The sequence below is a fragment of the Idiotropiscis lumnitzeri genome, chromosome 10, assembly GCF_059441095.1.
Source record: "Idiotropiscis lumnitzeri isolate Australia: NSW breed Sydney's pygmy pipehorse chromosome 10, RoL_Ilum_1.0, whole genome shotgun sequence".
In the NCBI taxonomy this organism is placed as follows: domain Eukaryota; kingdom Metazoa; phylum Chordata; class Actinopteri; order Syngnathiformes; family Syngnathidae; genus Idiotropiscis; species Idiotropiscis lumnitzeri.
The window spans coordinates 16,277,421-16,303,504 of NC_142400.1; the positions used below are offsets into that span (position 1 = coordinate 16,277,421).

Below are 26,084 nucleotides of genomic sequence, written 5' to 3' on the forward strand. Positions count from 1 at the left end.
GGCAGCTCTGTTATACAAAAACTACTGGCCAGCTGGTTCCTGAAAAGAAAATGCAATTATGATCATTGACACAAGTCAAAAGACTTCTTCTTTTGACCTAATGTGGTTGCCCAAAAGCTCTGGACCAGAGCCTAACTGCATGTTGCTATATGGAAGCTTCAAATCCCGAGCTAAATGCCAAGCAGCGATTGAAGTTGTGAAACCGTCACCATCACCACTGACTGGACTGTTATAAACGTGACTGCAGTTTGTTGGCGCATTGCTGCAAAACTGTGGTGGGATTTTCTCTCTCTCTCTCTCTCTCTCTCTCTCTCTCTCACACCTACCTCGAAGCTCAGCTAAATGCAGGCCCAAGGGGAGAACCTGAGGTGAGGCACCTTGCTTTAACAGCTGGGGAGCGATATTATCTCATAACATCAGGCATGGAAATGAATCCTCCCCAGATACAACCAGCTAGGACTGAATATGAGTTCATATATTCATGCATGCTGAGTTTCGGATAACTTGGGTGTTACACTGTGACCTACTCTGTAAGATGAATACCCCTTCCTGCTCATTCTTGCTTTCTTCTTCTACAACTACCATCAAACAAAACAGGTTTTACTATCATTGCAATTTTGTTTTCAAATTGTTTTGCAGACTATGATAATTTCATGACGTGAATTGTTTTAGGATTTAAAATTTGAGAATTGATATGGTAAACTAACACATGGTTTGTCTATGTCAAGTGTTTCCAAACCAGGGGTATGCAAGTACACTGCAGGGAATACGTGGAAACAAGAGTTTATTTCCAAGCTTACAAGTAAATATTCTTAGTCATTTAATAAGCATGCCAATAAAATGGTATTTGACCACTACAACTTGTTTCCCCGTGGAGACAATAACTTAAGGTGTGCCATAGGGTAGCACTGACTCATGCAGGCTTTACTTGGTTTTCGAGTGACAATGTGTTATAATGTATGAGGAGTAGGTTTGTTCCCTTCAAGGTTGTGTTTTGTTAATGAAATCTAATGAAAAAACTAAACTAAAAAGGGCATTACTTTTGACAACAAACATTGTCGTTGACAAAAAACTGAAAATGCTTTTAAAAAAAAAAAAAAACAAGTGAAACTCCATTTTATATTTAAAAAATTAACAATTATCAATACATGAGCCTTTGGCGATGATTTTAAATGGACGCAATTGTTTATTTATTACTGGATGGGAATTACCAGGAAGAAGTGACGGTCGAACACTGTTCTGGGAGTAGTAATGCTCTTAATGTGTCACACAAAAGCGACGTCATCAAGTAGCAGCCAATAAAAAAAGCCAGCAGATGACGTCACTCGACGACTTTGCTTGTGGCTGTCTTTTTTGGTTCAAATGGCTCCCTCGTTTTTGTCATTTAACTCAGCCCGAAATGGAACGGTAGGTAAAAAGTGCTTTTATTTTTCGGTTTTATGAAAAATATTATACAGTATGCAAAAAAAAAAATAGTACACCGTACAACTGGGTTTAATACTTCCCAACAAGAATTGAGTCCAAAAATCCACTTTAGAAATTGGCAACAAGACATTATTTAATTAATTATTTAATAAGGATGCATACATGTATGCATTTCACTTTAGAAGTGGTATCATGCACTGCACTTATTGCAATTCAAAGTCTGTGGACTGTTAAACTGTACACCGTATTATCAAAATGTTTAAAAATATTTTTGTTGAATGTTTGCAATAGAATACTTAACATGGTGTTTTTCTAATCTTGCAACCAAGTAAAACAAATTTCTTTAAAAATGAAAACTAATGCTAAAACAAAGTGTGAAAAACTAAAACTAATAAAAACTAATAAAGTCACCCTTAAAACTAACGAAAACTGACGAAATAAAAAAAAAACTAATAAAAAGAACTAAATTTTTAATTCTACAACTATAATGATCCCTGGTTACAATCTGGGTTATAGGCTGCCGATTCCGATTCTGATCATCCATGAGTGAGATGGGCCGATACTGTTTCATGTACCAATCACATGGATGAACTTCACATTTTTCCAATTTTAGAGCTGCTCGCAAATGATTGTACATTATTTGATTGATTACTATAATTTGTATTTTGATTGATGAATCTCCTCCCTTTATTGTAGAAAAACAGTATATTATTTCAAATTGAAGAACCAGGAAATGCATAAACAGTGTTATGATTCAGTCACTGGTTTGGTCTGTAACATGCAGTGTGAAGGAAAAGTGGAGGAGATGCTAGACTGCACACAAGCTGGTCTCTAGTTGGCTGCTAGCTACAAAGTACGATCTGTAGGTCATCGTCGTCATTGTGATTATAATGATGGGCATCGTGTCCTTGTCCTTCCTTGTGTTTTCCTTTTGTAATCTTAGAAAATTGCTGACTCGGACACTTGAGACTCGCCAGGCTTCCCATCCTGTCTCCCTCTGTTGGTCATTGTTTTTCATGTTTCTTGGATGGTTGCAACTATTCAAGCGAATTTTGTTGCTCAGTACTCCTGAGCATATGCAATGACAAAAAAATTATATGCAATAAATTGATATATGCAGATCATGTACTTTTCCACATGATTTGGCTGATCACAATCGGTGGTCGATCAATCGAAGCACCACTAGTGATAAGCATGTTTCAAGACGTGCCATGGGGGAGCTTGGTTGCCCTATTTAATTTACCTTTTACCATGTGGTTTGGTTTGGTGATAAGTTGTTGTGCAAACATCTACCGCAGAACATGCAGGAAATATTTAAAAAGAAAACTAGAATGAACTTTTGGAGTATATGTTATTAGAATAGACAACATTTTGGGATTTGTTTGTCTGACACGTTCAGACTGAGACAATGAATTGATTCAAACAGCATAAATTTACGGTTTGTAAAATGTGCGGGTCACATTCAACCACCTCACTGCCCAACATGTATTTACACTAGTGAGCTTCCTTCATAACTGTACCTAATGTCAAAAGCAATAATTTTCACTAAGACAGGTAACACCTAAATATTATAAGATGGCAAAATCTCTGCAGGCATTATTCCACATAATTCTTTAAATTGCAAATCCTTGGTGGCAAGCTCAAACCCTTGATTGTGTGAACAGGAATATGTGCCTCGTCTGTATCCCTGTCCTCCCCCACAGCTTCCATTGTCGGTCATTCAAAAAGACGGGAGGTGGCATAGCTTTACGGCCATCATTCACCTGGGGGCAGGTCTGGGTCACTGGGTGCAGCCTGCTGGGGACGGCGAGGCTTGCCGGCTGCCTTGGAACTCTCTGAGATACTGCGACTGGTGGAGCTAGATTCACTCTCATGGTCATCCTGATGAGAAAAACAAAAACGAGCTCATGAGAAGATAGGACCTTGATGTGATTTTGAATCAAGATCTTAGATCTGTAGAGAGAAAAGAACAAGTTCTGCCCATTTCATTCTGTTATTATTTTGTCATTGTAAGAACTGGGCACAAAGTAACAAAATCAACACTTAGAATAGATATGTGAGGTGCATTTAGCTAGCAGCAATCAAGCGGCACTGTTTTTGAGTGCTTCTTTCGGTCTACATTAATCCCGACCAGACCTTTCTCCCACTACAGGCTGTACAAATAAACGGCGGGCCTTGGATGAGTCAGGGCCTTTCCTCCGCAACACTATACATCACCTCTGAGTGGATGAAAGTCAGGAATGTAATCACAACAGGCATGTATGTATTAGTAATAATAATAAGAGCTTAATTTATTCACCACCTTTTGAAACATTAGTAGAATTGATAACAATAAAGACATTAAGACAAAACAGATTTGCCTCTTAATTGATAGTCGTTTGCTTTACATTACATTCATCACACTACAAGGAACACTTGCACAAACATGCATGAAAAGGGAGATTTGAAAGAATGACTGGTAAGCTCAACGACGCTCTGAGTGGTTTTGGAATTTGGTACTTTGCTCAAGGGCACCTCCACCGTGCTCAGGAAACCTCCACCCTAAGCACATTGTTTTGCCCTTGGACAGCCCCCAAACTGGTTTAGCGTATTTGCTCATTAATAAATATTTAACCCTACACCATTGTTGCTGAAATAAATGATGGCCATGAATATGGAAGCATGTCATTCTGTGACATCATCGGAATCATCAAACAGAGAACACACAACCTTTCCACAAGTACAATGTTGAATTGAACGAATACCTCATACTTTGATTCATGCAAGAGTGCTACAACAAGGTAGGGAGACATTTAAAAATAATAATGGTAGTGAAAAAGAATATATGAAAAAATTAGATATTTTATCTTACAAGGCTTTGTGAGGTTATTGGAGCACTGTAACCATTTAACAGCCAATCTTGGTGGTAAAATGGTCAGCTAAGCAAGACAAAGACAAGCAGCCTTCACATGTGCTTACTATTTAAGGTGGAAGGATCACTGTGGTCCTACAAGTCTCCCTGGCTCAGCTTCAGAAAACAGGTGAGCCGTCATTGGTCGTTACCTGAGTCCTGAGCAACTGTGATGTCATTTTCAGTCGACAGAAGTAAGAAAAAGGCTGCCACCTGTGATGGCTAAAAACAGGCTATTGCTGCTTAACTCATATTCCGCAAACATAAAAATTAATCACAATGCCATGTTTAAACTAGTGAAGGCGCATAGAACATTTTATTGCAAATATATACATATATTTTTTTTTTTTTGCAGAACAATGTAACCAATTTAAAAACGAGGACAACGCACAGAAAAGTTCAAACAAATACATTTTAAAAACAACCACAGGCTCTAGCCAGGTGAAATTAGATAGAGTTGCAAATATTTACAAACAAAAAACAGCCTAGCTGTTTAAGCTTTAAGAGTAGACTGGTTTCAACTACTCCAACTGAAAAAGGAGGATGAAGGGGCGCAATCAACCATTCAATATCATTTCATGAATTAAACTACTCTCAAGAGGCACAAAATGTCTTTCTAACAGTGAGTCCTTAAGACATCATTATGCTGCCTAATAAATGCATCACAACGTTACCACGTGAGGGCACAAAACAGGGAACATGACCTGTCAAGGAAAACAGAAGGAACACAATGAGGACTGAGGAAAGGCTGGACAAGAACTGCCTGAAGCCATATCAAGTCAGTTCAAAAGTGAAACAAAATACTGTACAGGCATGCTAAAGTTTTAAGACTACAAAGCAAGAAAGAGTAGACCCTCAGGAAAAAAAAACTTAAGGACGTAGCTATGAACATGGCAATGGCTTTTGGAAGCGGGGGACCTCCTAGCCAGAGTGTAAGTGGGCACCAGTTGAGGGTTCGGATACAGGAAGGCCAGACATAACCTCTCCACCCTTGTAGACATCTGGCTGAGTGAGAGACCCAGAGGCAGTGTTTTAAACATGTCTCAAGTGTTGACGCTCATCTGAGCCTCTCGAAAATTTGCTAATCCTGCTGCCATCGCTGGTTATCAGAAAGATCGTCTTTGTAGATAATGTCATAGGTTCCTTTGTACAAACATACAAACTATGAGACAGGGGTTAAAGAAACATTTAACCTCTGTTACCTCGCACCACATTTTTATTACAACGCAATATACACTAAATAGATGCACATTGCAAAAGTTTGCTGCACGCATTGAAAGACCACAGCAGATATTTTCTGATCGGGGACTGTCTGTAACCCATACCCAAACGTTTTTTTTTAAAACTGGCCATGTGCATTAAATGTCCAATACTGCATCAAACTCAGATTCAGACAACTTTATTAATCCCGATGAAGGCAATTAATTTGTAGCTTCCACATCAAAATGCCTATTCAGTCACAAAGTATCCCTAAAAACAAGATCAAAGAAGACTTGGAATTAAGCCATGGGACAAGTTGCAAGGTAACACAATAAAACGCAACATCTAAAACGGGGGATATGACAAGTAAAACAAAAGCAATTCATTTGAAAAGAGTGGAGTCAGTGCAGAGCAAACACTAGACTGTTCCTCTTGTTATTCCACTGAGAGTCTCTCGCAGACTCATGCTGACATCAAAGTGACAGGCCTGGAGATTGGAGGCCAAGCAGTGAAGGGCGAACCTCTTGGCATGACAAAATAAATGAAGGAAACCCAATCGGTCTTTATCAAAGACAGCCACCCCACTCTCACCTGACATCTAACATGTCAGGGTCTACAGAACTCCCGACAGGACATGCCTCCAAGTGGTTTGCCAATACATTTTTAGACTTGTAGCTCAACAGTATTATATGCCAATAACATGGGGTCTCGAACCCCCCAAACAATATTAGGGTTGAGTATGAGGTACATAGGTTCCACAGTCACCATGGATGAACAACCATCCACCCATTTTCAATACTGCTTACCCCATTCAGGTTCACGGGTAGCTGGAACCTATCCCAGCAGAATTTGGTCTCACTACTCACTGGCTGTGGTGATCCCTGATGGGACAAACCGAAAGTCACAACACCGTGGAAAGGGTGTCACTCAATCACAGGGCACAAATAGATACCTTCTTCAGTGGGAACTGAAGAAACGTTGCATTTATGCACGTCAGAAGACTGCACTACTATACTAGCAGTGAATATGTCAAATTAAAAGTTTTACTATATAGCACTGGTGTCAAACTCAAGGCCCGGGGGCCAGATCTGGCCCATGACCTCATTTTGTGTGGCCCGCGAACGGCAAATAATGTGCATCAACTTCCTGTTTCTAGCACATTTGCTTCACTTTTAACTCATTCACTAACATTTAAAAAAAAATGGACGTCATTAGCCGTCAATGGCAGTAAATGAGTTAACAACATTGCGATATGAGATATTTGCCACTTGTAAACAATCATCCCCTTTTAAAATAAATTGAAGAATTGTTGAACAAACAATTAATTACTGGCTTCTGATTTCAAAAGTAGCTTTCCATCAATTTGTTGTATGTGATAACATAAGGTGATTATACATTTATGAGTTCACAGTCGGCCCTCTGAGGGAAACGATAACTATGATGTGGCCCGTCCACAAAAATTAGTTTGCAATATAGTTACAGGAAAAAAAAAAAGGTGCAACAATGACCCACAGAATCGTTCAATGTATCCCTGCTTTGGGTCAATATAGGGTTTTATTTCATTTATCAAATACAAAACTTCCCAGTTGGTTATACAAAAGTGAAGACAATCATCCACTCATCATTTATAACTAGTGAGATAAGACACATAGTTCGTCAGGTATTAGATGGATAGAAGTATTTCAACGGCACTGTATTTGATGCTTTCTTTAACACTAACGGCATGCACTCTCACAAAATGGTTTGCAGATGGCACAAAAAAAAGAGACTGTGATTGTTTCAGTAATGTCGGTAATGTAATGTCAGTATGTGGCCACTATTTCTACACTTCTCTTGGGCCTTTTGGGGTGGCTTAACCCATTGACGACAAACCCACTGGAATGCAAGCGGAGTGAAACAGAGCTCATTGATTTTGAATCAAATTACTTTTTTTTTTTTTTTTTACTGTTCCTTGGCTTCAAACCCATCAGTAAGATTAACAAAAACAAAAGGCACTAATGGGTTTTTAATGAAACAGTTACAACGTCTGATAATCATTACACAACAATTAAATATAAGTGTTTAATTATCTCCAAACATTTTGGCAAAATCAAGAACACTGTCAGCTAAAGTGATAAGGAATCATCCATCAATTGTCTATATCTTATCCTAATTAGGTTAGTGGGTAATTGGAGTCTATAAACAGGCAAGACGAGAGGTAAATCACAAGTCCACATTTAATCGCAGTTCTGATAAACAACCATTCACACTGAACACTCACTCCAAATAGACAGAGAAAAGCCACCCAAACACGAGGAGAACAAACATACAATTCGATATGCAAAACAAAAACGCCAACATTAGCAGATATTTGGGATATAAAAAAAAGGGCTTTATGGAAAACATTTTTTACAATTCAAAACAGTTCTCAGGTGTCATAACCTGTGGTATGATTTTGTCAAAATACCCCAAGGATTCAAAATTCTAGCACATTAGACACGGGCTACTTTTTAATCTTGTTGAAATTAGGCTATTTTGTGAGGGCATAGTGAAAGTGAGCCAGTGCTCATCTAGCCACAAATACTTCTGGACCAATGGCGAGTATGGAGTTCATGGGTGGGGTTGCACGTTTAGCCCCAAGTCTAAAAAAGTGAGTATGGTGGACAGCAAAGCACATGCAAGCCTCGACAAAGACAGCACGTATTTCCGTAATCAGCATGACCTCACGAGGCATTGAATTTGACTGAATATTAAGTAGATCAGTATGTGTTGACGCGGAAGAACCCACCGCATTACAGAGCAATCACGTATGTGCCACAAATCATAAGCTAACACGGTTGGCTAACACCAATGCATCCAACTCGATGCATCTAACAAAACTCAATACAGCTAAACTTTTGGCTTTGACATTGTTTCAAACAATGTGATGAGAAACTTGTGTAATTCGGCTGTTAAGACACATCAGAGCTGGGCACTTGACCCTATTTTGCCGGTCAGTCCCCCGCCCTCCGGCCACGACCTGGGTACCCTTCCGGCCTCATTCATAAAAATTGTTGGCCCGCGACCCTTTACCGCCGTCTACCACCTCACTACCACATCACACGCACAAGGTCCGATTAGTGGGCCGGACTAAAATCCACCTTCGGACTTGCTTAGTCGAGCCTTTTTTTTAACATTTGTCACCCACCACCCCCCGCCCCGTTCCGCCCCCGGGACTGACTGCCCAGCTCTGGTGCACATGAGACGCCATTAGCGTTGCGCCATCAATTGCAGGTGTGGATGGCTTCCCAAGAGCGCTGTTCTACGTACACCAGTCGCTGTTGGTGTAACCGTTTAAAGCTGTGCTGATCACATGTTTGGATCATGTGACAATTTAAGATGTCAACCTCCGAGTCAAAAGTGATCTCTGCCATCTTCTAGTCCTATTTGTGCTTGTCCTTATATTCCGGAGACCTGACATTGTAAAGGCAGACGTAGTCCTGCCAAAGATCAACTAATTTATCCTCCAGAAGAGCCTACTACGGCACGGTGGCCGACTGGTTCGCACGATGGCCTCACAGTGAGAGTCAGCATCGGTCGTGGGTTCAATCCTGGCTCCGGCCATCCTGTGTGGAGTTTGCATGTTCTCCCCGTGCCTGCGAGGGTTTCCTCCAGGTACTCCGGTTTCCTTCCACATTGCAAAAACATGCGTGGCAGGTTGATTGGACACTCTAAATTGCCCCTAGGTATGAGTGGGAGCACGGATGGTTGTTTCTTCTCTGTGTGCCCTGCGATTGGCTGGCAACCAATTCAGGGTGTCCCCGCCTACTGCCGGAAGACAGCTGGGAGAGGCTCCAGCTCCCTCCGTGACCCTAGTGAGGAGAAGGGGTATAGATAATGGATGGATGAAGAGCCTACTAATTAGGCCCAATACCATTACCACCCCTTACGCCTCGTCTTGGCTCTTCCGCCTTAAAAAAAAATCACGTTCTCGACAAGATGTGTTCCAATTCTCCGTGGACTTTTTTTCATTGTTTTGTTGTGTAATCAATCATGTCATGTTTTTATTATTAGGAAGTAATGTCGCATCTGCTTACTACACAACTTGCATGTGGCTCAAAGTGATGACGTCGCAGATCTACTGTGTTTCCATTTCCTAGGATTGTTATTCCACCCTTTGTCTTCATCTCCCCAAACAAGTTAAAGGGGGAGAGGGAAGACATAGATAAAGGAATAAGGGAAGTAATGGATTGGACCATCTATTAATGTACTGACAGGGCGCCGCCATGTTTGGTGTATGAAGAGCGCATGCGCCGCAGATAATAGTCTCGCACAGTTGATGGACAGGCACACCAGAGATCCAATTTTTATTACATTCACGTAAATATTCATACACAGGCTATTAAAAAGTAAAGCTTTATCGTATCTCCCATTTAAAAGCACAGTATCTCAAATTCAAACATGATATCCCTCCAAAGTACTGCAGTAATGATGTTGCTGTGACCGCTTCGCGTCACATTTCTTTCTTATTACTCACACACCTGACTGTATCATGAACATACAATAGAAATTATTGTCAAGAGGCCAATAAATCAACACATACAGGAAAGAGGATGTGAGAAATAGACTGAGACAGAAAGAGAAAATGGGAGATTTTTTTTCCCGGATTTAGATCGAAGAGGCTCTGGTCGGTCAGATGTCTCCATCAACTAACCACAAACCCAGGCTGAGCACGAAAGGCATGCTGCCTGTGCCAGCATTGCCATCCCTTCCTTAATGCTGATTATTCCAACGTGTTATAAACAGGAGTTTAACAATCCATACAGAACCTTGACATATACACAGACGCATACATCTTGGTCAAATCAACCACAACTCGCAATGGGAAATACCAAAAAGTAGGGCAACTTGATTTGTAATCCAAATAACAACAAAGTTCCTCACCACGTGTAAATCAAACACATATTTTACCCAATCAAAGGAAATTCCAAATATTTATAACTAATAATGACATAACACTATATACTAGAGTATATTCACAACAGTGGTGGTCACGCTTTCCTCCATTCGGTCATTATTGTATACACCGCTTTAGGCACATAATAAAAGGCATAAGCATCCCTTGAACAACATATCTACCGCCAAGAACAATACAAGCAGTGGCCGAGGCTACTTTGACAGCTTAATTGCACATGTGAGGTACAGCTGGACGGCAGGCACGGCAAAGTCGTAAGTGCTCTTGGAGAGTATCGTTGTTGTAAAACCATCAAATCAAACACAGAGAAACAGCAGAAGACTTTTCATCCAAGTTGATAAATATCAATGCCAAATTGCTGGAGGATTTAGCATGCAAGTGGGATGGATAAGGCTTCATGTTTGCGCAGCTTTCATATGCCAGGTTCTAATACAACTGAAGTACTGTTAACAGAATTGGAACTTTACAAATGGAAAACTGTCATACTTGGTGAGCACAACATATCAATTGGTTCCTTGAAACATTTTGGATCTGAAAATCAGTCATCAGCCGCGTGCTTTAATAGTAACTACATACATGTACTTTTACAGCGCTTTCTTGGCATATTTGACAAAACATGTTGTGAAGCCAGAGAGGGCATGTGCAACGGCGTGGCAAGCAAGTAATAGACTCCACTGAGGAATTGCTACAGTCCGGAAGGGCTGAGAGCAAGGATTAAGCTGAGCAGTGGCAGCATCCTGTCCACAGTGTATTGATCACCACTTGACTCAATGGATAGAGGAAGCCGCTGGGCTTTTTTTTTCCCTGGCTGCTTTCCTGTGTCTGAGGAGCATCAGTAACATCATCCCACCAAGAATCCAAAACGTCATTAAACCTCAAAAACAAAGCAGTGTTGCGCCACAATTAGCTGACTCAACGTAAGTACAATGTTTTCTGGTAGAATGACACGCTGCCTTGCATTCATGACTGCATATGCTTTAAATCACCGTGGAATGCCAACCTGCTCACAGCATTGGGTCACTCTGGAGTTGAGACAACTTAAGTCAGGGAGAAACTGATAAAGCAGAATTGATTGTTTTCTAAGCAGTTACATTCTTGCCAGAAAACATTTGTTTGACGTATACACTTTCCAAGTAAAACAATAACTTACTGATCTATGAGCAACATTACAACATTAAAATCAAGGTTATATATAGGTGACATTATTCTCAGTCAGTCTTGTGAAAACACTGCACAATTTTTTTTTTTAAATTCAATATTGGCATGTCTATGTACTGAATCACACGAGGTTGAATTATAGCAATCGGGATGCTTCAAAGCTCTATGTTCTCAGCTTCTGACTCCTCTTCCCTGAAGACAAAGCCGAGCTTAACTGATGGTCAGATGGATTTATTGTGCAATCTTTGTGAGCCGTTTGTTGCTTGAAAGCAGGAGAATCAAAGACTAGATTTCCGGATGGTAACAGGACAGAGATTAACCAGTTTTTGCTCTCTGATTGCAAACTCCCACCGGCTGTTTTCTTCTACTTGTTTCACTTTGTCCTTTGTCTTTTATGCTCCTTGTAAGTGGAGATTTACAAGCACAAATGGACTTGGTCTTGTTATGTCTAGGGAGACGACTTGCATTATACTATGTAAGGTAAACTAATATATATATATATATATATATATATATATATATATATATATATATATATATATATATATATATATATATATATATATATATATATATATATATATATATATACGCACACAACACATACACACGCACACACACAATACACGCACACTCAAATGATAAAATATAAAAGGGTGACAAAAAAAGGAAAACTATATTTCATGAACGAGGACATTGGACCAAAACATAGAGATGAGAACCAAGTGAAATCAAGATTAAAAAAAAAATTTAAGATTTATTAACAAACTTAATTAACATGCCCCTGAGCAATTTGTAGGTTTAGTGCCTTAGCTGAACCGCTCCTCGACAGTGATCAGGAGGCATACTAGAATCTCTCAAAAAGTCACATTCAATTGCTACATTTTTGGTTTGCAGTATCTTATCTAATTTTTGCTCTATTTTCATTTCATTTTCAGAATCACTTTATTAGAAATTACATTAGACGGACACTATTTAGTATTTATAAAACGTAAAACATTTTGGAAGGAATTCAACTAAAGAAAAGGCTCTGTAACACCAAGAACATGTTTAGAGGCACCTCCCCAAATCGTCATGAAGCAATGCATCAATCGGGAGTCTCTGCAGCAGTGGCAAATGCACTCAGCAGTACCTAAACTCCCACATGAGGCTAAGAAAGAGCCAAAACCAGAAAAATATGTCACTCAACAAAGTCTTATCTTTGTCTTGTAAAGAATTATAGATTGCTTGGGAGTGTTATAATCCACTGTAACTGCTGTCAACCCAGAATCTTTGCTGATAACACCTCATCTTCTAATCTCTAAAGTTTCCCAAGCAGTCAGGAGAAAGAAAAAAAGGCCAGTAAATTTGCAATACCTATTCCGTATGGGTAAATTTTTGATTGTGTGCATGAAATACAAACGCAAATAAAAACTGCAATAAATATCCAAAAGAACGCACCACTAGATCTGAAGCCCTAAAATCACAAGAGCGTAACTCCCCCGCTACTCGTGGAAGAGAGACCGAGCACTGTCACAAACAGCCAACTTTGCAAACTGCCTCTAATCAAGAGACGGCTTCCATTGTTAACTTTAAAGAGCGTATTCTGAGAACCAGATCGTTCGTGACCAATTCATCACTAGTAGAGGACAATTTAAATTCCTCAATCTGAGAGAACGTGTACTTTTAGTCTGGTCTTACTCGAAATTATGTCTCACGGGTGTACATACCTCTGAATAATTTGTCCAAATGTCATTGGCAATTCCCCACCCCCAAAAAATCCTTTGCAGGAACTATAAAAAAAAAAAATCAAAAAACATCTGCAACAAATACTTGTTTTGAGAATTTTCATTACACTAGTGCTCATGCTGGTGAATGACCCTCAACTCTCTTTGAGTACAAAAAGCCAAGTTTCAATTTCCTTCATTCTGGAAACCTGATCCAACAAGCAGTAGCCACGGGCACTGTATGATATTTACCCTTAATTCTCAGCAGCTAAAACTCATGTGTTACAAATCTTTTTGCCATAGCCTATATAATTACCTGTAATTGACTTCCCTTGAAATGTGTTTCTTCTGGGACATCTGGCCTTAAAACTGCAACTTTCCCAAAAGACATAGTACTGGCCTCTCAATGTATTTCGCTTACTTGCATGGGTGTTAAAGGTTTGACAAGACACCCAGCAAAAAATAAAGAAAAATGGGAGAAGTCAAAAGTGTTAAATAATAAATAAATTCTATAAACATTTATCTGACAAATATTTTCAGATAAATATCAGGCTATGTACACACAGCAACTCAATTTCGATATTTTTACCCATATGGGACATGAATCAGATTTTTTTCATGCAGTCCAAAAAATACAATTATTATTATTTATTTTTTTTTTCAAATCCGACATGTGCCTGTTTCGAATGTGGATATAAATCAGAAATTAATGTGATGCATCTGAAGTATTCAGTTGTTCATCATACAAAAACAAATGTGACCATAATGGGGCCATGAAGATCCACAAGTTCACAAAACATAACCTAGTGACACTCATGCACACAAAACACGACATCACATGGCACAGGTCATGCGAGTAACTCTCAGTCTTGACGCTACTGTGGCAATTTCAAACAGTTTTTTGCTTGAACTGACCGTTACCCCCATATATTTACAAGTTCTAAGCAATATTCTATTTGCCACAGTTTTATTTTGGTACTCTTTCATCCACCATTACTTTTCGTGCTTTCTGTTTTGTCAAACTACAGTGATATTTGTCGCCGTTTGATGTCTGTACAGATCGATTGAGTGTGACGTGAACATCCAAATTGCAGTCGCGTCGGATACTTATGTATTATCCACATACATGGTTGAATTTGAAAAAAAAATCTGAACTGTACTGTTCAAATTGAACGGGGTTAAAAAGAAATGTACAGATGTATTGTATTGTATTTTCACGGCATATGTTCCATAGTGTAGATGCGCATGCAAAATCTAATGAACATCTTGTAACAGACAAACAAACAAACTGAAATATAATCTCTTAATTTGGGAAAGCATTAGTCCAAATTAGGGTCTGAAAAAGATGGCGCCTATCCGAGCTGACTTTGGGCAAGAGTTGCTTGTCAATCAATGAGCACATATACACAATCATCACTGATTTTTGCACATAAGAAGGAAAAGGTTTCAGTCAGCTGAACATGCATGTAGGATGGAGAGAACAGGAAAACTCCACACAGGAAGGCAGCAGACAAGACTTGAAACCCCAAACCTCAGACCTATGAGGTAGACGTGGTACCGACAAGGGCACTTTGATGTCCAGGAATTTACAACTAAAGAAGAAGAATCTTGTTCATATTGCAAACAAACCTGGTCTCCATCCCTCAGCTTGAGAATGCACTCCATGGTGTTGATGGTGATGACGACAGGCTCGGAGCCCAGCTTGGTCCAGGGAACATGAATACGTAGCTCATGGATATGACCACTCATGAATGTAAAAGGAAGCTTCAATTCCTACAGATGACAAAGAAAACGCAGTAGGTTTACAAAAACTAGGGCTGGATAAAAATATTGATTCATCAATGCATTGCAATACTTCCCCTTACAATTCAAATCAATTACGTTATTTAATAGTAGTCATTTAATTTGATGTGCATTAAGACCTGATAAACTGAGTTCAGATATTTGTTTGAAATACATGATACATGTTTAAAGATAATTGCTGAAAACAAAATGTGAAAAGCCTGAGAACAAGTAGTGTTGAACTATAGCGATAGTGTTAAAACAGTTTTTCATCATGTTGGTTTATCAGATTTTTTGGGTCGTGACTAAAGCGAGGCCAACTGACACACTTGGATTTTCTGAGTCCCTCCCAACCCCCTTTATTCACATCAGCTGTTAACCGGCGCAATTGCTAAGTGAGGTTGCCTATGCTTACACCCCTAAAGTCCGCTATCATCACTGCTTTAGAGTGCCTCACTGTAAGCCATAAGTGGGCGCACGTCACGGTGAGAAAGAAAAAAACACCAGGACGGGGTACAAAATATTTGAAAAGTCCAAGGTTACACATCCATCATGTGGACCAAGGCTTTGAGTTAGCATGGCTACTTTGGAGCACATCATCGTCGCAGCCTCGAAAATACCCGTGACATCACAGCGGAATAAATTGCAGAATACATTTTCAGATCATAGGAGTGGTATTTGATTGACAGTTGAGCAAGGCGTGGTTTCAGCGCATACAGTCGCCACATCCACAGCGTCCGACAATGGCATGTTTATTCACTGCTTTGAAATCGTGTATATATATATATATATATATATATATATATATATATAATATAATATAAATTTACCAGGGTGGTAACAACACAAGACATTTATTTTCACTCAGTGAAGACTTAAATCAAATATCTACCATTCCATCACATCTAGCCTTTGGAATGACAAAAGGCTCAAAATAGCAGGTCACATACTACAAAAAGTACCTGTTCTAGCACATCCAGCTTCAGGTCCAACTTGCTGAGCACGACATCCCCTCCCCAGAGAGACAGTTGCAAGTCTGATGGCTTCAGATTTTTTATGTACTTGTTCACATAGCTCATCAGGAGCGGTGTGACATAGGACTCCAACATCTTGACCCTCTTCTGTAAACCAGTTATCAAAGAAAGCAAAATTGTGTTATTTAAGGAAATGTTCCTTTCAAATCATGCCTGCTTTAATACAACAGCCAGGCGATAATAATTATTAAAAGATCAATCACCAAGGCAGGAGTCGTGCATATTTAAAATTCTCTTTCATGAAATTGCATCAGTTTTGGTGACTGAAATAAAGCGAAATTATGAACAGGTTTACCTCATTGTCACCACTGTTCTATCAAAGGACTCGGCTCACTCTATTGGCGTTAAATTGTTGTAATGTTGTAAAGATCAAATACATTACCGTTCATACTAAAATTAATTAAAAGTTCCAACTGTGTGCGCACACTATTTTAGTGACTTTGGGTGCACGCATGACAGCATGATACGCTGATATTTCAACAAAGCAGGGGAACTTGTGATCGCTTTGAAAAGACTGGAATGACTATTTATTCGACCCTTTTTATATAACTAGAATTGAAAAGTTGGTATCGGTGTTAGCTTGTTTGCTAACCTACGAGCACTTTTTATACATTCGACTGTAGTGAAACAGCTACAAGTTAATGACCAGCGCGTTATGCTTGTGCACACACGTGTGCTATGGCATATTGTTTCAAATTCATACAGCGTAAGGTCTACATAAAACTTACTTGGGTGTGTTTAGCCTAGCTATGAAGTGTCATCACAGGAAGCATCCAGAGCCGCGACCGCAAGGCACGGGAGCTAAGCTAACCCTCAGAAGAAGTCCACCTAACTTCGTTTCCACGAAGCTAAACGGGCAGACACGCGTTACAACCAAAACCATGCTCCCACGCGACCCTATATTGGATTCTATGGTTATTTAATTTTTATTTAAAGTGACAATTTCATTGCATTACTGAACGCTAACTACAGTTAGCTTCCGCTCCGGAGGTAACGTCATCAGTAAACACGATTACGACTTCCGCATGTATGGTGTTGCCTTTAAGTTCGCTGGTAAAAACCATATTCTACCACTTTGCTCACTGCAAGTTGGAATGACTCTTCGCGATACAATGTATTGTACAGTTCACTGAACTACATGTCTAATGATGATTTGCCATTGAGAATGAATTAATGCACCTATCGATCTGATTCTTGAAAAGTAGGGGTAGTTTAGCTTTTTTTATTATATTGCGTCAGCAGTTTTGTGTTTTTATAATGGGCGTTTCAACACTTTCACGATTAAATTGAATATTCAAGAAGGGAGGTGTAATCTTACCAAATAGATTAAGATTTTATTTTACACTCTAGCTACATTAGATGCATACACCTACACAGCTAGGGCGGGCAGAAACGACATGCATTCAATACGCGCATCTCTGCAGGTATTTTTCATAATATTAGCTTACAATTACATGCTGTTGTGTATAGTTGTGCCATCACTCATTTTGTTTGGCGGTTCCTACATTAAAACGCCGCGGAATCTTTGCGTAATTGATGCCTTGTGTACTTTCTCCTGTTCGTAAATCAACTAGCGTCAGGGAGTCATAATTCTGTGGGGGATCAATATAGTTTGAATGATGCAAATGAACCCATGTATGTGTATATACGTAATGGCAGAGCGAACATTTTTAGCTCTTCTTGGTGGCATACTTTTCCCGAAGTTGGAGTAATTAAGTGCTTGGTCTTTTTGTTGTAGACTAAAACACGTTGAAACAAAGATTGGTCACCGATAGTATTATATGAAGAGAGAGACATGAGAACGTATATATATATATATATATATATATATATATACACACACTTTTTTGAAAGTTTGGGGTTTTTAGTTTTCGCTTTGGAGCCATCACGCCTTCAATAACGGTTACTGTAAAAACTCCAAACCAATATTATTGACATGTTCCTTCTCTGCAAGTGACAAGGTCACTTGCATGATGATGTCCCAAAGACTTGTTTAAGAAGTACTATCTTATGTTATTTGCCAATGAGCTGTCCGAGGTGGCCAATTTTAAATTCTAATCTGAATGAGTGTATCAAAAGCATGAACGGCTCAAACAAACATCCGTAGAATTTTGTGAAATGTATATTTCCAGGTAGACGAAATTATTGAAAATGCCAATGCGCGTTATCGACCAGGAAGCTTTAATGAGCAACAATTTAAGCATATAAAGAGTAAAAGGTCACTGCCACATGTACAACTGAATTATGATTTTTATCTTTTAATTAAGCATTCACTTTTGTTTTTTTGTTGCTTTGTTTTTTTTTGTTTTTTGTTTTTTTTTTGCTTCCAGGTGTAGGCCTATAGGCCTCTTTGTGTTTCTGAACTGCTGCAGACAATGAGACGATTAGTGCAAAATGACCTTGAGAACAATGTGTTGCACGCATCATGATTCAGCAACTGATAATAATAATAATAATAATAATGATAATAATAATAATAATAATAATAATAATAATAATAATAATAATAATAATGCAGAGTAAACGTTAAAATAATTACTTCCTCCAAATACGCGAGCTCCTTTCTGCATCTGGTTTGTAAGATGTCCAGTCGGAAGAAAATGACAAAATGTTGACTCGTGCCCTCTAAATGGGTTATTCACAAGACTATAGTCTTTATTGTTATTTCTAAAAATATATAATATTTCCAACGACCCAACTCTTTACATTATTATTATTATTATTTTTATTATTATTATCATTATAATTATTATTATTATATTATTATCATTATTATTATAATTATTATTGTTATTATTATTATTATTATTATTATTATTATTATTATTGTTTAACAACAAATCTATTACCTTATCTGTACGGCATCGCTGGAGATTTTACGCGTGTCATGAAAAATATATAGGAAACTACCAGCGGTCAACGTCTGGTCGTTTCCAATTTATGGGCCCTTGTTAATAGGTTCCATCAAAAAAAAAGACGTCCGTTGTTATTTTTTTTATTTTATTTGTTATTTTATTTATTAGCTTGTTTGTTGTTGATGTTTTTTGTGGGGGATGTATTTAGGACCATTTAATGGAATGGAAAAATTCAGGCAACGTTTCAACTGTGAGGTGGGGAAAAAAAATATTTCGATATTTTTTAGTGTGGCCATATGACAAAGCAGGCTTCAATAAAAATTACGGAAATGCGTACGGAGGATCTTATAAAAATGATTATGATATGTCATTTGGCCGACACCGTTTATGGTTAATCTTTAAATGTATGCTAATCAAAGGTTAGTTGGATTCAATCCAACCTCTGCACATATAGAGAAAGTGATGTCCCTATTTGTACATACAGAATGTAGAGGCCTAATTAAATACTTATCTAACCTTATCTTATTTTTTTAAACGGGCGGAGCAGCGATTAATTTGTCGCCATGCAACATTTGAGATTATTTTTTTCACTTTAATCCCCACTCTTGCACGTTGTTATTTCAATTCGACACTTTACCCCGGAATTGTTCTAGCCGTCATAGTGATGAAAAGATCAGAAATATTTTTAATGATCTACTTCTCCATGTCTTCCATGACTTGTCACGTCAATAATAGGATCGTCTGTAACGTGGGTAAATAATTACAGCGTTAAGAAAAATGCTGAGATGTGTGAGTGATTCTAATGTGATACTTCTACAGGAAATACTGACACGACGAGCTCGTTTTGCCTTGAACATGACCCAATGTTTTTGTGTGAGTGTGTGTTAATGTAAAGTGTGTCTTCTGCTGAGCGATATCTCCTTGCTTCCTGCACCCGCTCGGACACACTAAGATTTTTAAAACCGATGAGCACGATACGTTCATTTGAAACATAGAAAAGTAAAAGCACACAAATGTATATAATGGAAATATTTATTTCTAAAATACAATTTAACACACGTTTTTTTAGAACAACTTTGTCATTCGAATGGCAGAAAATACATTTTTATTTACATGGTCTTGATATTTACATGTTTTTTTCCAACATACTATGCAGTCAATTCATGTATTTGCAGTGGCCACGTTTGGATATTGTCCATGCAAAAAAAAAATGTGACTCCTCTTCTTGTGTCCATTTTTATCATAATTGTTTATTTTTTTTCCTGTTTATTTTGTGTCTTTCTGTCCATACTTAGAAGTCCTGGTGTGGGCTGTGCGTCAAACTGTGCCGTCGCAAGTCACAGTTGCGCCGAAACACCTTTCCGCAGCGGCCACAGCTGTAGGGCTTGATGTCTGTATGGGTGAGAAGGTGAGTTTTCAGGTTACTTCTTTGATTAAAGGTTCTTCCGCATGTGGGGCATTTGTGGGGAGACTCCTGTTTAGATTTAAAGCAAGCAAAGGATTATTCCTTTCAATTATATAGAACTTAATGATGAATATCTTTCCAAAATGATAACTCATGCCAATTTGCAACGTAAAATATCTTGTTAGTATTTGTACACGACTGAGCGCAAATACTTTGTAACATCCCCACGCATGCAGTTGATCGTGCATCACATAGTGAATTATTTCTCATTAACTATATGCATAGCAATATTTTGGTGATATTGCCACCTTACCTGCATGTGCAAGGTTTTATGGACTGCTAGAGTTCGGGACTGGCAGAATCCCTTCCCACACTCCTGACATTTGAATGGCTTTTCCTTGGAGTGGATGTATCTGTAAAACAGACATGGCAATTATAAATGCGCCAGAAGGCAAAAGTTTGCCGAGGCGTGACGAGCTGCATGGTCCTAAAAATAACAATAATAATAAAGTGGCCGTCATCTGCGAAAGTCTGAATTGTTGTTGCTTGAGGGAACTTTGCCACTCATGGAGACAGCTGTCTTATGTCGCGATCGATGACTTCATATACTTCATGTTATTGTTATTACGGGACCAGTAAAGCGGAGGTGTCAGGTGGTACCTGTGATCTCTGAGGTGGTCCTGTCTTCTGAAGGCCTTGTGGCAAATGTCACAGGTGTAGGGCCGTTCGTCCGTGTGGGTCCTTTCGTGGATGAGGAGGTTGTAGGACTTGGTGAAATGCCTGCCGCAGAACTTGCAAATAAATTCCTTTTTAGTCTTGGACGGGAGCCTGCCCCGAGTGGGTTTTCTATCCGGGGACAGCTTGTTCAGCTCGGTTATGGTTCCCCCGAGTCCCGACGCCAGCTTGGCCAAATCCGCAGCCTTCGGTGGGTCCTCCTGCGTTGCGGCCAGGGCCAGATTGGCGAAGTCGAACCTCGGCCTGTCCTTGTGCAACGAGGGTAGGCCGTGTGTGACGGAGGCTTGTTTTGGATGGAAGAGCTGCGCTGCGGTGGTGAAGGGCAAACCCGGGAATGGAATCCTGGGGTCCATCAAGCCCTGAGCGGCTGCCATTTCTGTGATAGTCGATCTCAGTCCTTGGATGTGCGGGTAACCGAGAGTCCAGTGGTTCATGTGCATAGTGTGTACCGCGCTAAGGCCGTACAGTCCTTGCAGCTGGTCGGCCGGGAACGTGTTGACCGCCTGCAGGAAGGAGTAGTTAGTGAGCTGCAGGGGTGGGTGCAGGGGGATCGGAGCGTGCAGAGCTTTGCTTCCCATCGCGGCTCACACTTGGGCAGAGGACACGCCGACAACCCCTTGGAAAAGAGAACACGTGTCCACTATTAAAGTCGTGTACGAACAAGAGACAATTTTTACTGCTGGAGCAAAAGACTATCCTCTATTTGGCCCAATCGTAAAATATTATTCACATTTCTACTTTTCTCCAATTCAACAAACCGAAGCGGCAATCGTTGATACATTTGCAGAAAAAAGCGAACGGATGCAAGACCGTGCAACAAGCATTACTCCGTATAAGTAATTTCACATTTTACAATTGTTGTTCTCCAATAATTGTCACTATCTAAAGTATTTAATTATTATGTCGTCAAACATAAATCAATATGTAGGCCTGTATTAATTTATTTGACGGAAGCACAACATATATGAGAAAACTAAAGACTAATTGACAACATGTTTCCCGGTGCAATTTCCGTGGGGACATATGTGAAAATTGAACATTATTTATAAGCATTATTTGAGCCATACTGAAGCACATAATAAGTTTGATATATCATGGTCCTAGAATATTCCATTTGCTGTCTCGATTTATTTTATTTGTTGAACTTTGTTTTAGGGAGCAACTGATTTCCGTTCCCTCGTTTTAACCTCAAGACATTGAGCTACTTTGAAAATAATAAAAAAATAAGATAAATCGAGTGACCTAATAGTTAATGGACACAATTTTTTTCATGCGTGGCCCATTTAACACCGTCAATGCAGAGCGCGAGAGATTCATAATCTGGCAATGAGAATTATCCTTAATGGCAGAGAAAAAAAACAAGAAAAACGATTTTTTTTCGCCTTTATGTACTCATGTTTTAACACGTTTTGTCATTTTAATGCATCCAATTCAAACATTAAATTAAATATGTCTACAATGGTAATGCGCTTTCATCCTAACATTTGTAAGCATCATGCTTGCATGCACGTGATGACTATAATTTCACAGATGATTTAATTCACGTTCGCAGAATTGCTCTTTGAATTTGGCCTCATCTTGGGTCTACCCCTGCAACCCTCAGACAGGATGGGGTTAAATATAATGTCGCACAGGTGCAGCTTAAGTCACCATACAGGCACTTGTTGTTCCTCTGCCATAGCTTACTCACTACTTTGATCAACAAGTTGTCTCTAACCTTTGGACTTCATTTACACTTTGACAGTTTGCCTGAACGCCTGCATGTCCGTCTTCCGGTCATTATTATTTTTTTTTAATGTAAAAAAGTGTTAACAACAGCTTGTTTACATTGCGCGTACGTTTTGTGCATGAACTAAATTCAATGAGTGAGTGTAGTCTCTGCCGCACATATTGCTTAGCAAGAAGCGTTAATCACGCTTATGGATGAGTTTGTGCAGAGATGTCAAGTGTTGCTGCTGCTGCTGCTTCTGCAGCTGCTTAGTCGCGCATTCAGCACACGTATTTGAAATGACAGAACAGTTACTAAACAAGTGCGATTTGAGTGACGTATGTCAGAATGTAGCCTTCCAAACACTCTTACCCCAATAAATAGCTGTCAAAATCCTGCGGTATGCCAGTAATCCACAGTAACTACAGAAGCGGCCAGCTCCAGTACAGCGCCACTATAAGTTTTCCAAGTTCGAAGTCCATGAAACTTTCACAGCCATGCAGCCAAGTGCGGTGCCTCGGACCTGTGCACTCTCGTGTAGTGTGTGACGAGTGGGTCTGGAAGACAGGCAGCAGCAGCACTGTGGGAGTCCCGTCCGCAGCTGAGGCTGGAAGTGTGCGTAATGCGCACCGATTCTTCACTTTTTAGGGCTCCTGCTTGGGCTCACTCTGCCCGCCTCCGACACGCCCCCCTCCTTCTCTATCATTAATTCCAATGTTCCTCCTCTGTTTATTTGTGTTTGGATAGCAACTAGAGCTCCGCAGCTGAGTGAAGGACCCCGTTCAGTTCAACTTTACCTCACTTTTAATGCACCTCATAGCAAAGGGTTAGTGCTTTCGGAGGTACAGAGTGCACATTTCGAAAGTCTGATCACCCCAACTCCATGCTTCTTGAATACCTGTTTTAGGATACTTGACTTTCTTAACCAGAGTTTCCATAAACCCGAACCGTGCATGCGGCGTGATACAAGCTGACCCCGTTAAATTACTTGTGTCATTCGGGTAAGAATAAAATACTCCTCGAACGATAATGATTACGCCATTGGAATTACTTAAAAAAAGAAGAAAAAATGAAACTGATGGATCAATAATAAATTGCGCTGCCATGTCTTTGCCCATTTTCCTGCAACAGGGCTACACAAAATGTGTTTGGAATTTAGTTATTCAAAACGAATACACCAAACAATCACTTTAGATATTTTGCACAATTTATTGAAAATTAAAAATCATGAGCAAGCTCCGGAGATGGTATGTCAGCATTAATATTTTAATATATTAAATGTGTATGTCCTGTCCATGTGGAAAATGATAAACTACCAGTCCCATTATTGTTGTTATAATTAATTCTGTTGGTTTGTGTTTGGAAATAGTTTGAATAACTTTATGAAGATGTATATGAGCATCAAATCAAATGTTTGGCTTCCTACATAAAAAAGTGGCATTGCTCATACCATCGGGTAAACTATTTAAACCGTTCAACGAAAATTTTCTTTTCAAATTAAATATCTAACAAAATTAAAGCATTCAAAAATGTAAAGTACATAAACATACATAAGAATACAATAAAAAACGTTTACGTATCAATATAGAATTATTATCATTATTATTATTATTATTATTATTATTATTATTATTATTATTATATCTAACAATAGCACTCAAAGTTCCATGGTCGTGTAACAGCGAAGGTTTTTAATGCAAAGCGACTGACTGAAGATTAGTAGCGGCTGCCTGTGACGCGCAGAATCGTTGGTACAGTCCACGAGTCTGCAGCGTCACCTATTGATGCTTTATCATAACGACAGGGCCTCCGCCACTCATGTGTTTGTCTATTAGAGATACGTTAAATATTCTTCAACCGTGCCAAAACCAGACATTATTTAACGCAAAACCGGACTGAATGACGAAATACAAATAATTATACTATAATAAAAAACGGCTCTGACTATTTCAGACGAGACAAAAACAGATCATTAGAAAATATACTGTTTTTGCAGTGCATAACATTGAGCAAAAAATATGACTGAGCACTGTTCAGTGAGAAGGACAATGAAATAGTTAAGAATACTTTTTTTTCTTGAAGCTGGAGAGCATGTGCAACACGTTTCTGCACACAACATGCTTGTGGTTTCCAGTCTCTCGTTACTCAGAGTTAGATAGTCAAATCCAGTTATTTCAGTATAATATACACCATCATCTATTTTACATGAATCATAATTTTTTTTGTATTGAAAAATGCTTTTATATGTCAAAAATCATTTCGTGTTATCACTCATTCCCTTCAAAGAAAATGTACATTCACATTTCTAATGAATCCCATTACTTACAGGGTTATTAACAGCTTTAAACTTTCATCTAAAACTCATGGATGTATCTATTTTTTCTTGGGACTGTCTTTCTAGACATCTTTATAGAATCCAATGTAAACTTCAGTTAAAGTTTGCAATATACTCTTAAATATCAGTGGTAAGTTTACAATGCGTGTGTGAACAATGTGTGGTTTCTTTGTTTCCTCTCACAAAATAATAATAGTCAATAATGTAAGAGAGGGAAAATGTTTTGCTGCCTGTGTTGAAATAACACAGCTCTCATGGTGAATAATTGTGTTTGGGTGCTGAATTTTATGTCTGTATGTTATGATTTTTTGTAGCTTCTCTGAGTCCCCCCCAAGACGTGCATCCAATCTTTTTTACTTTATGTCAGAGAGCTAGTGCAATGACCTTTGACCCTGGCTTGAGTCCCAGCAGCCGCCATCATTCTCTGTGATCATCTGTGAGTCTTAGTGTTGGAGGCCCATGCAGCTGCCAAGCCTGTAATGGCCGACACTTTTCTTCGAACGCTGACCATCAAAAGAAAAGGGATATACAAGATTATCATTAAAGACTTTGAGAACCCTCACAGGTTTACACAAAAGATTTACTGTACATCCATAATGACATCTAATTATACAGCGTGTGTGAATGTGTATATGTATATAACATATATATATATATATATATATATATATATATATATATATATATATATATATATTTCTCTCTCTCTCTCTCTCATGTGTGATACTACATTGAAGCACCAGGCATACAGGTTAAATCATATTAAAAAATAATTTAACCCTAGTTTTTAATATAAGGACCTCGGCTCGCTACTCACCTGTGCTGGCTTTGACAGAAAACGTGAAGTTCCTGGCTTTGCTTCTGTGAGTGTGTGTGTTGCTAGTATAGTATCTCTAAACATGTTGTCTGACAGGATGT

The 26,084-nt window shown here is 39.0% G+C and overlaps 2 protein-coding genes across 4 annotated transcripts in view; both read right to left on the reverse strand.

Moving 5' to 3' along the window:
• Positions 1-17,119, reverse strand: part of vps13b (vacuolar protein sorting 13 homolog B) — a 303,806-nt gene extending 286,687 nt beyond the window's left edge. For both annotated transcript variants that reach the window (XM_088306201.1, XM_088306202.1), the window contains exons 1-4: positions 16,857-17,119; positions 16,057-16,215; positions 14,942-15,085; positions 3,189-3,306 (exon numbers count right to left, since the gene is read on the reverse strand). In XM_088306201.1, coding sequence (XP_088162327.1) covers positions 3,189-3,306; positions 14,942-15,085; positions 16,057-16,203 — 409 coding nt within the window. In that variant the 5' untranslated portion in view covers positions 16,204-16,215; positions 16,857-17,119. The remainder of the gene's footprint in view (positions 1-3,188; positions 3,307-14,941; positions 15,086-16,056; positions 16,216-16,856) is intronic.
• A 2,878-nt stretch (positions 17,120-19,997) lies between these two features.
• osr2 (odd-skipped related transciption factor 2) lies at positions 19,998-23,432 on the reverse strand. Of its 2 annotated transcripts, none has more exons than XM_088306850.1 (4): positions 23,204-23,432; positions 21,049-21,739; positions 20,702-20,801; positions 19,998-20,375 (listed from the first exon to the last, which is right to left on the reverse strand). In XM_088306850.1, exons 2-4 carry the CDS (start codon positions 21,699-21,701, stop codon positions 20,301-20,303), a joined length of 828 nt encoding a protein of 275 aa, XP_088162976.1. In that variant the 5' UTR covers positions 21,702-21,739; positions 23,204-23,432; the 3' UTR covers positions 19,998-20,300. The 2 variants fall into 2 exon arrangements, with proteins under 2 accessions (XP_088162976.1, XP_088162975.1); XM_088306849.1 differs by having other exon boundaries at positions 19,998-20,457.
• Positions 23,433-26,084: the final 2,652 nt, after the last annotated feature.

Excerpts from the sequence above, each read along its gene's own strand:
- osr2 (XM_088306849.1), bottom strand. The coding sequence starts at position 21,701 with ATGGGAAGCAAAGCTCTGCACGCTCCGATCCCCCTGCACCCACCCCTG. Across the intron at positions 20,802-21,048 it reads GACCACCTCAGAGATCACAG|ATACATCCACTCCAAGGAAA; the intron begins GTACCACCTGAC and ends TCTGTTTTACAG. Across the intron at positions 20,458-20,701 it reads ATAAAACCTTGCACATGCAG|GAGTCTCCCCACAAATGCCC; the intron begins GTAAGGTGGCAA and ends AAATCTAAACAG.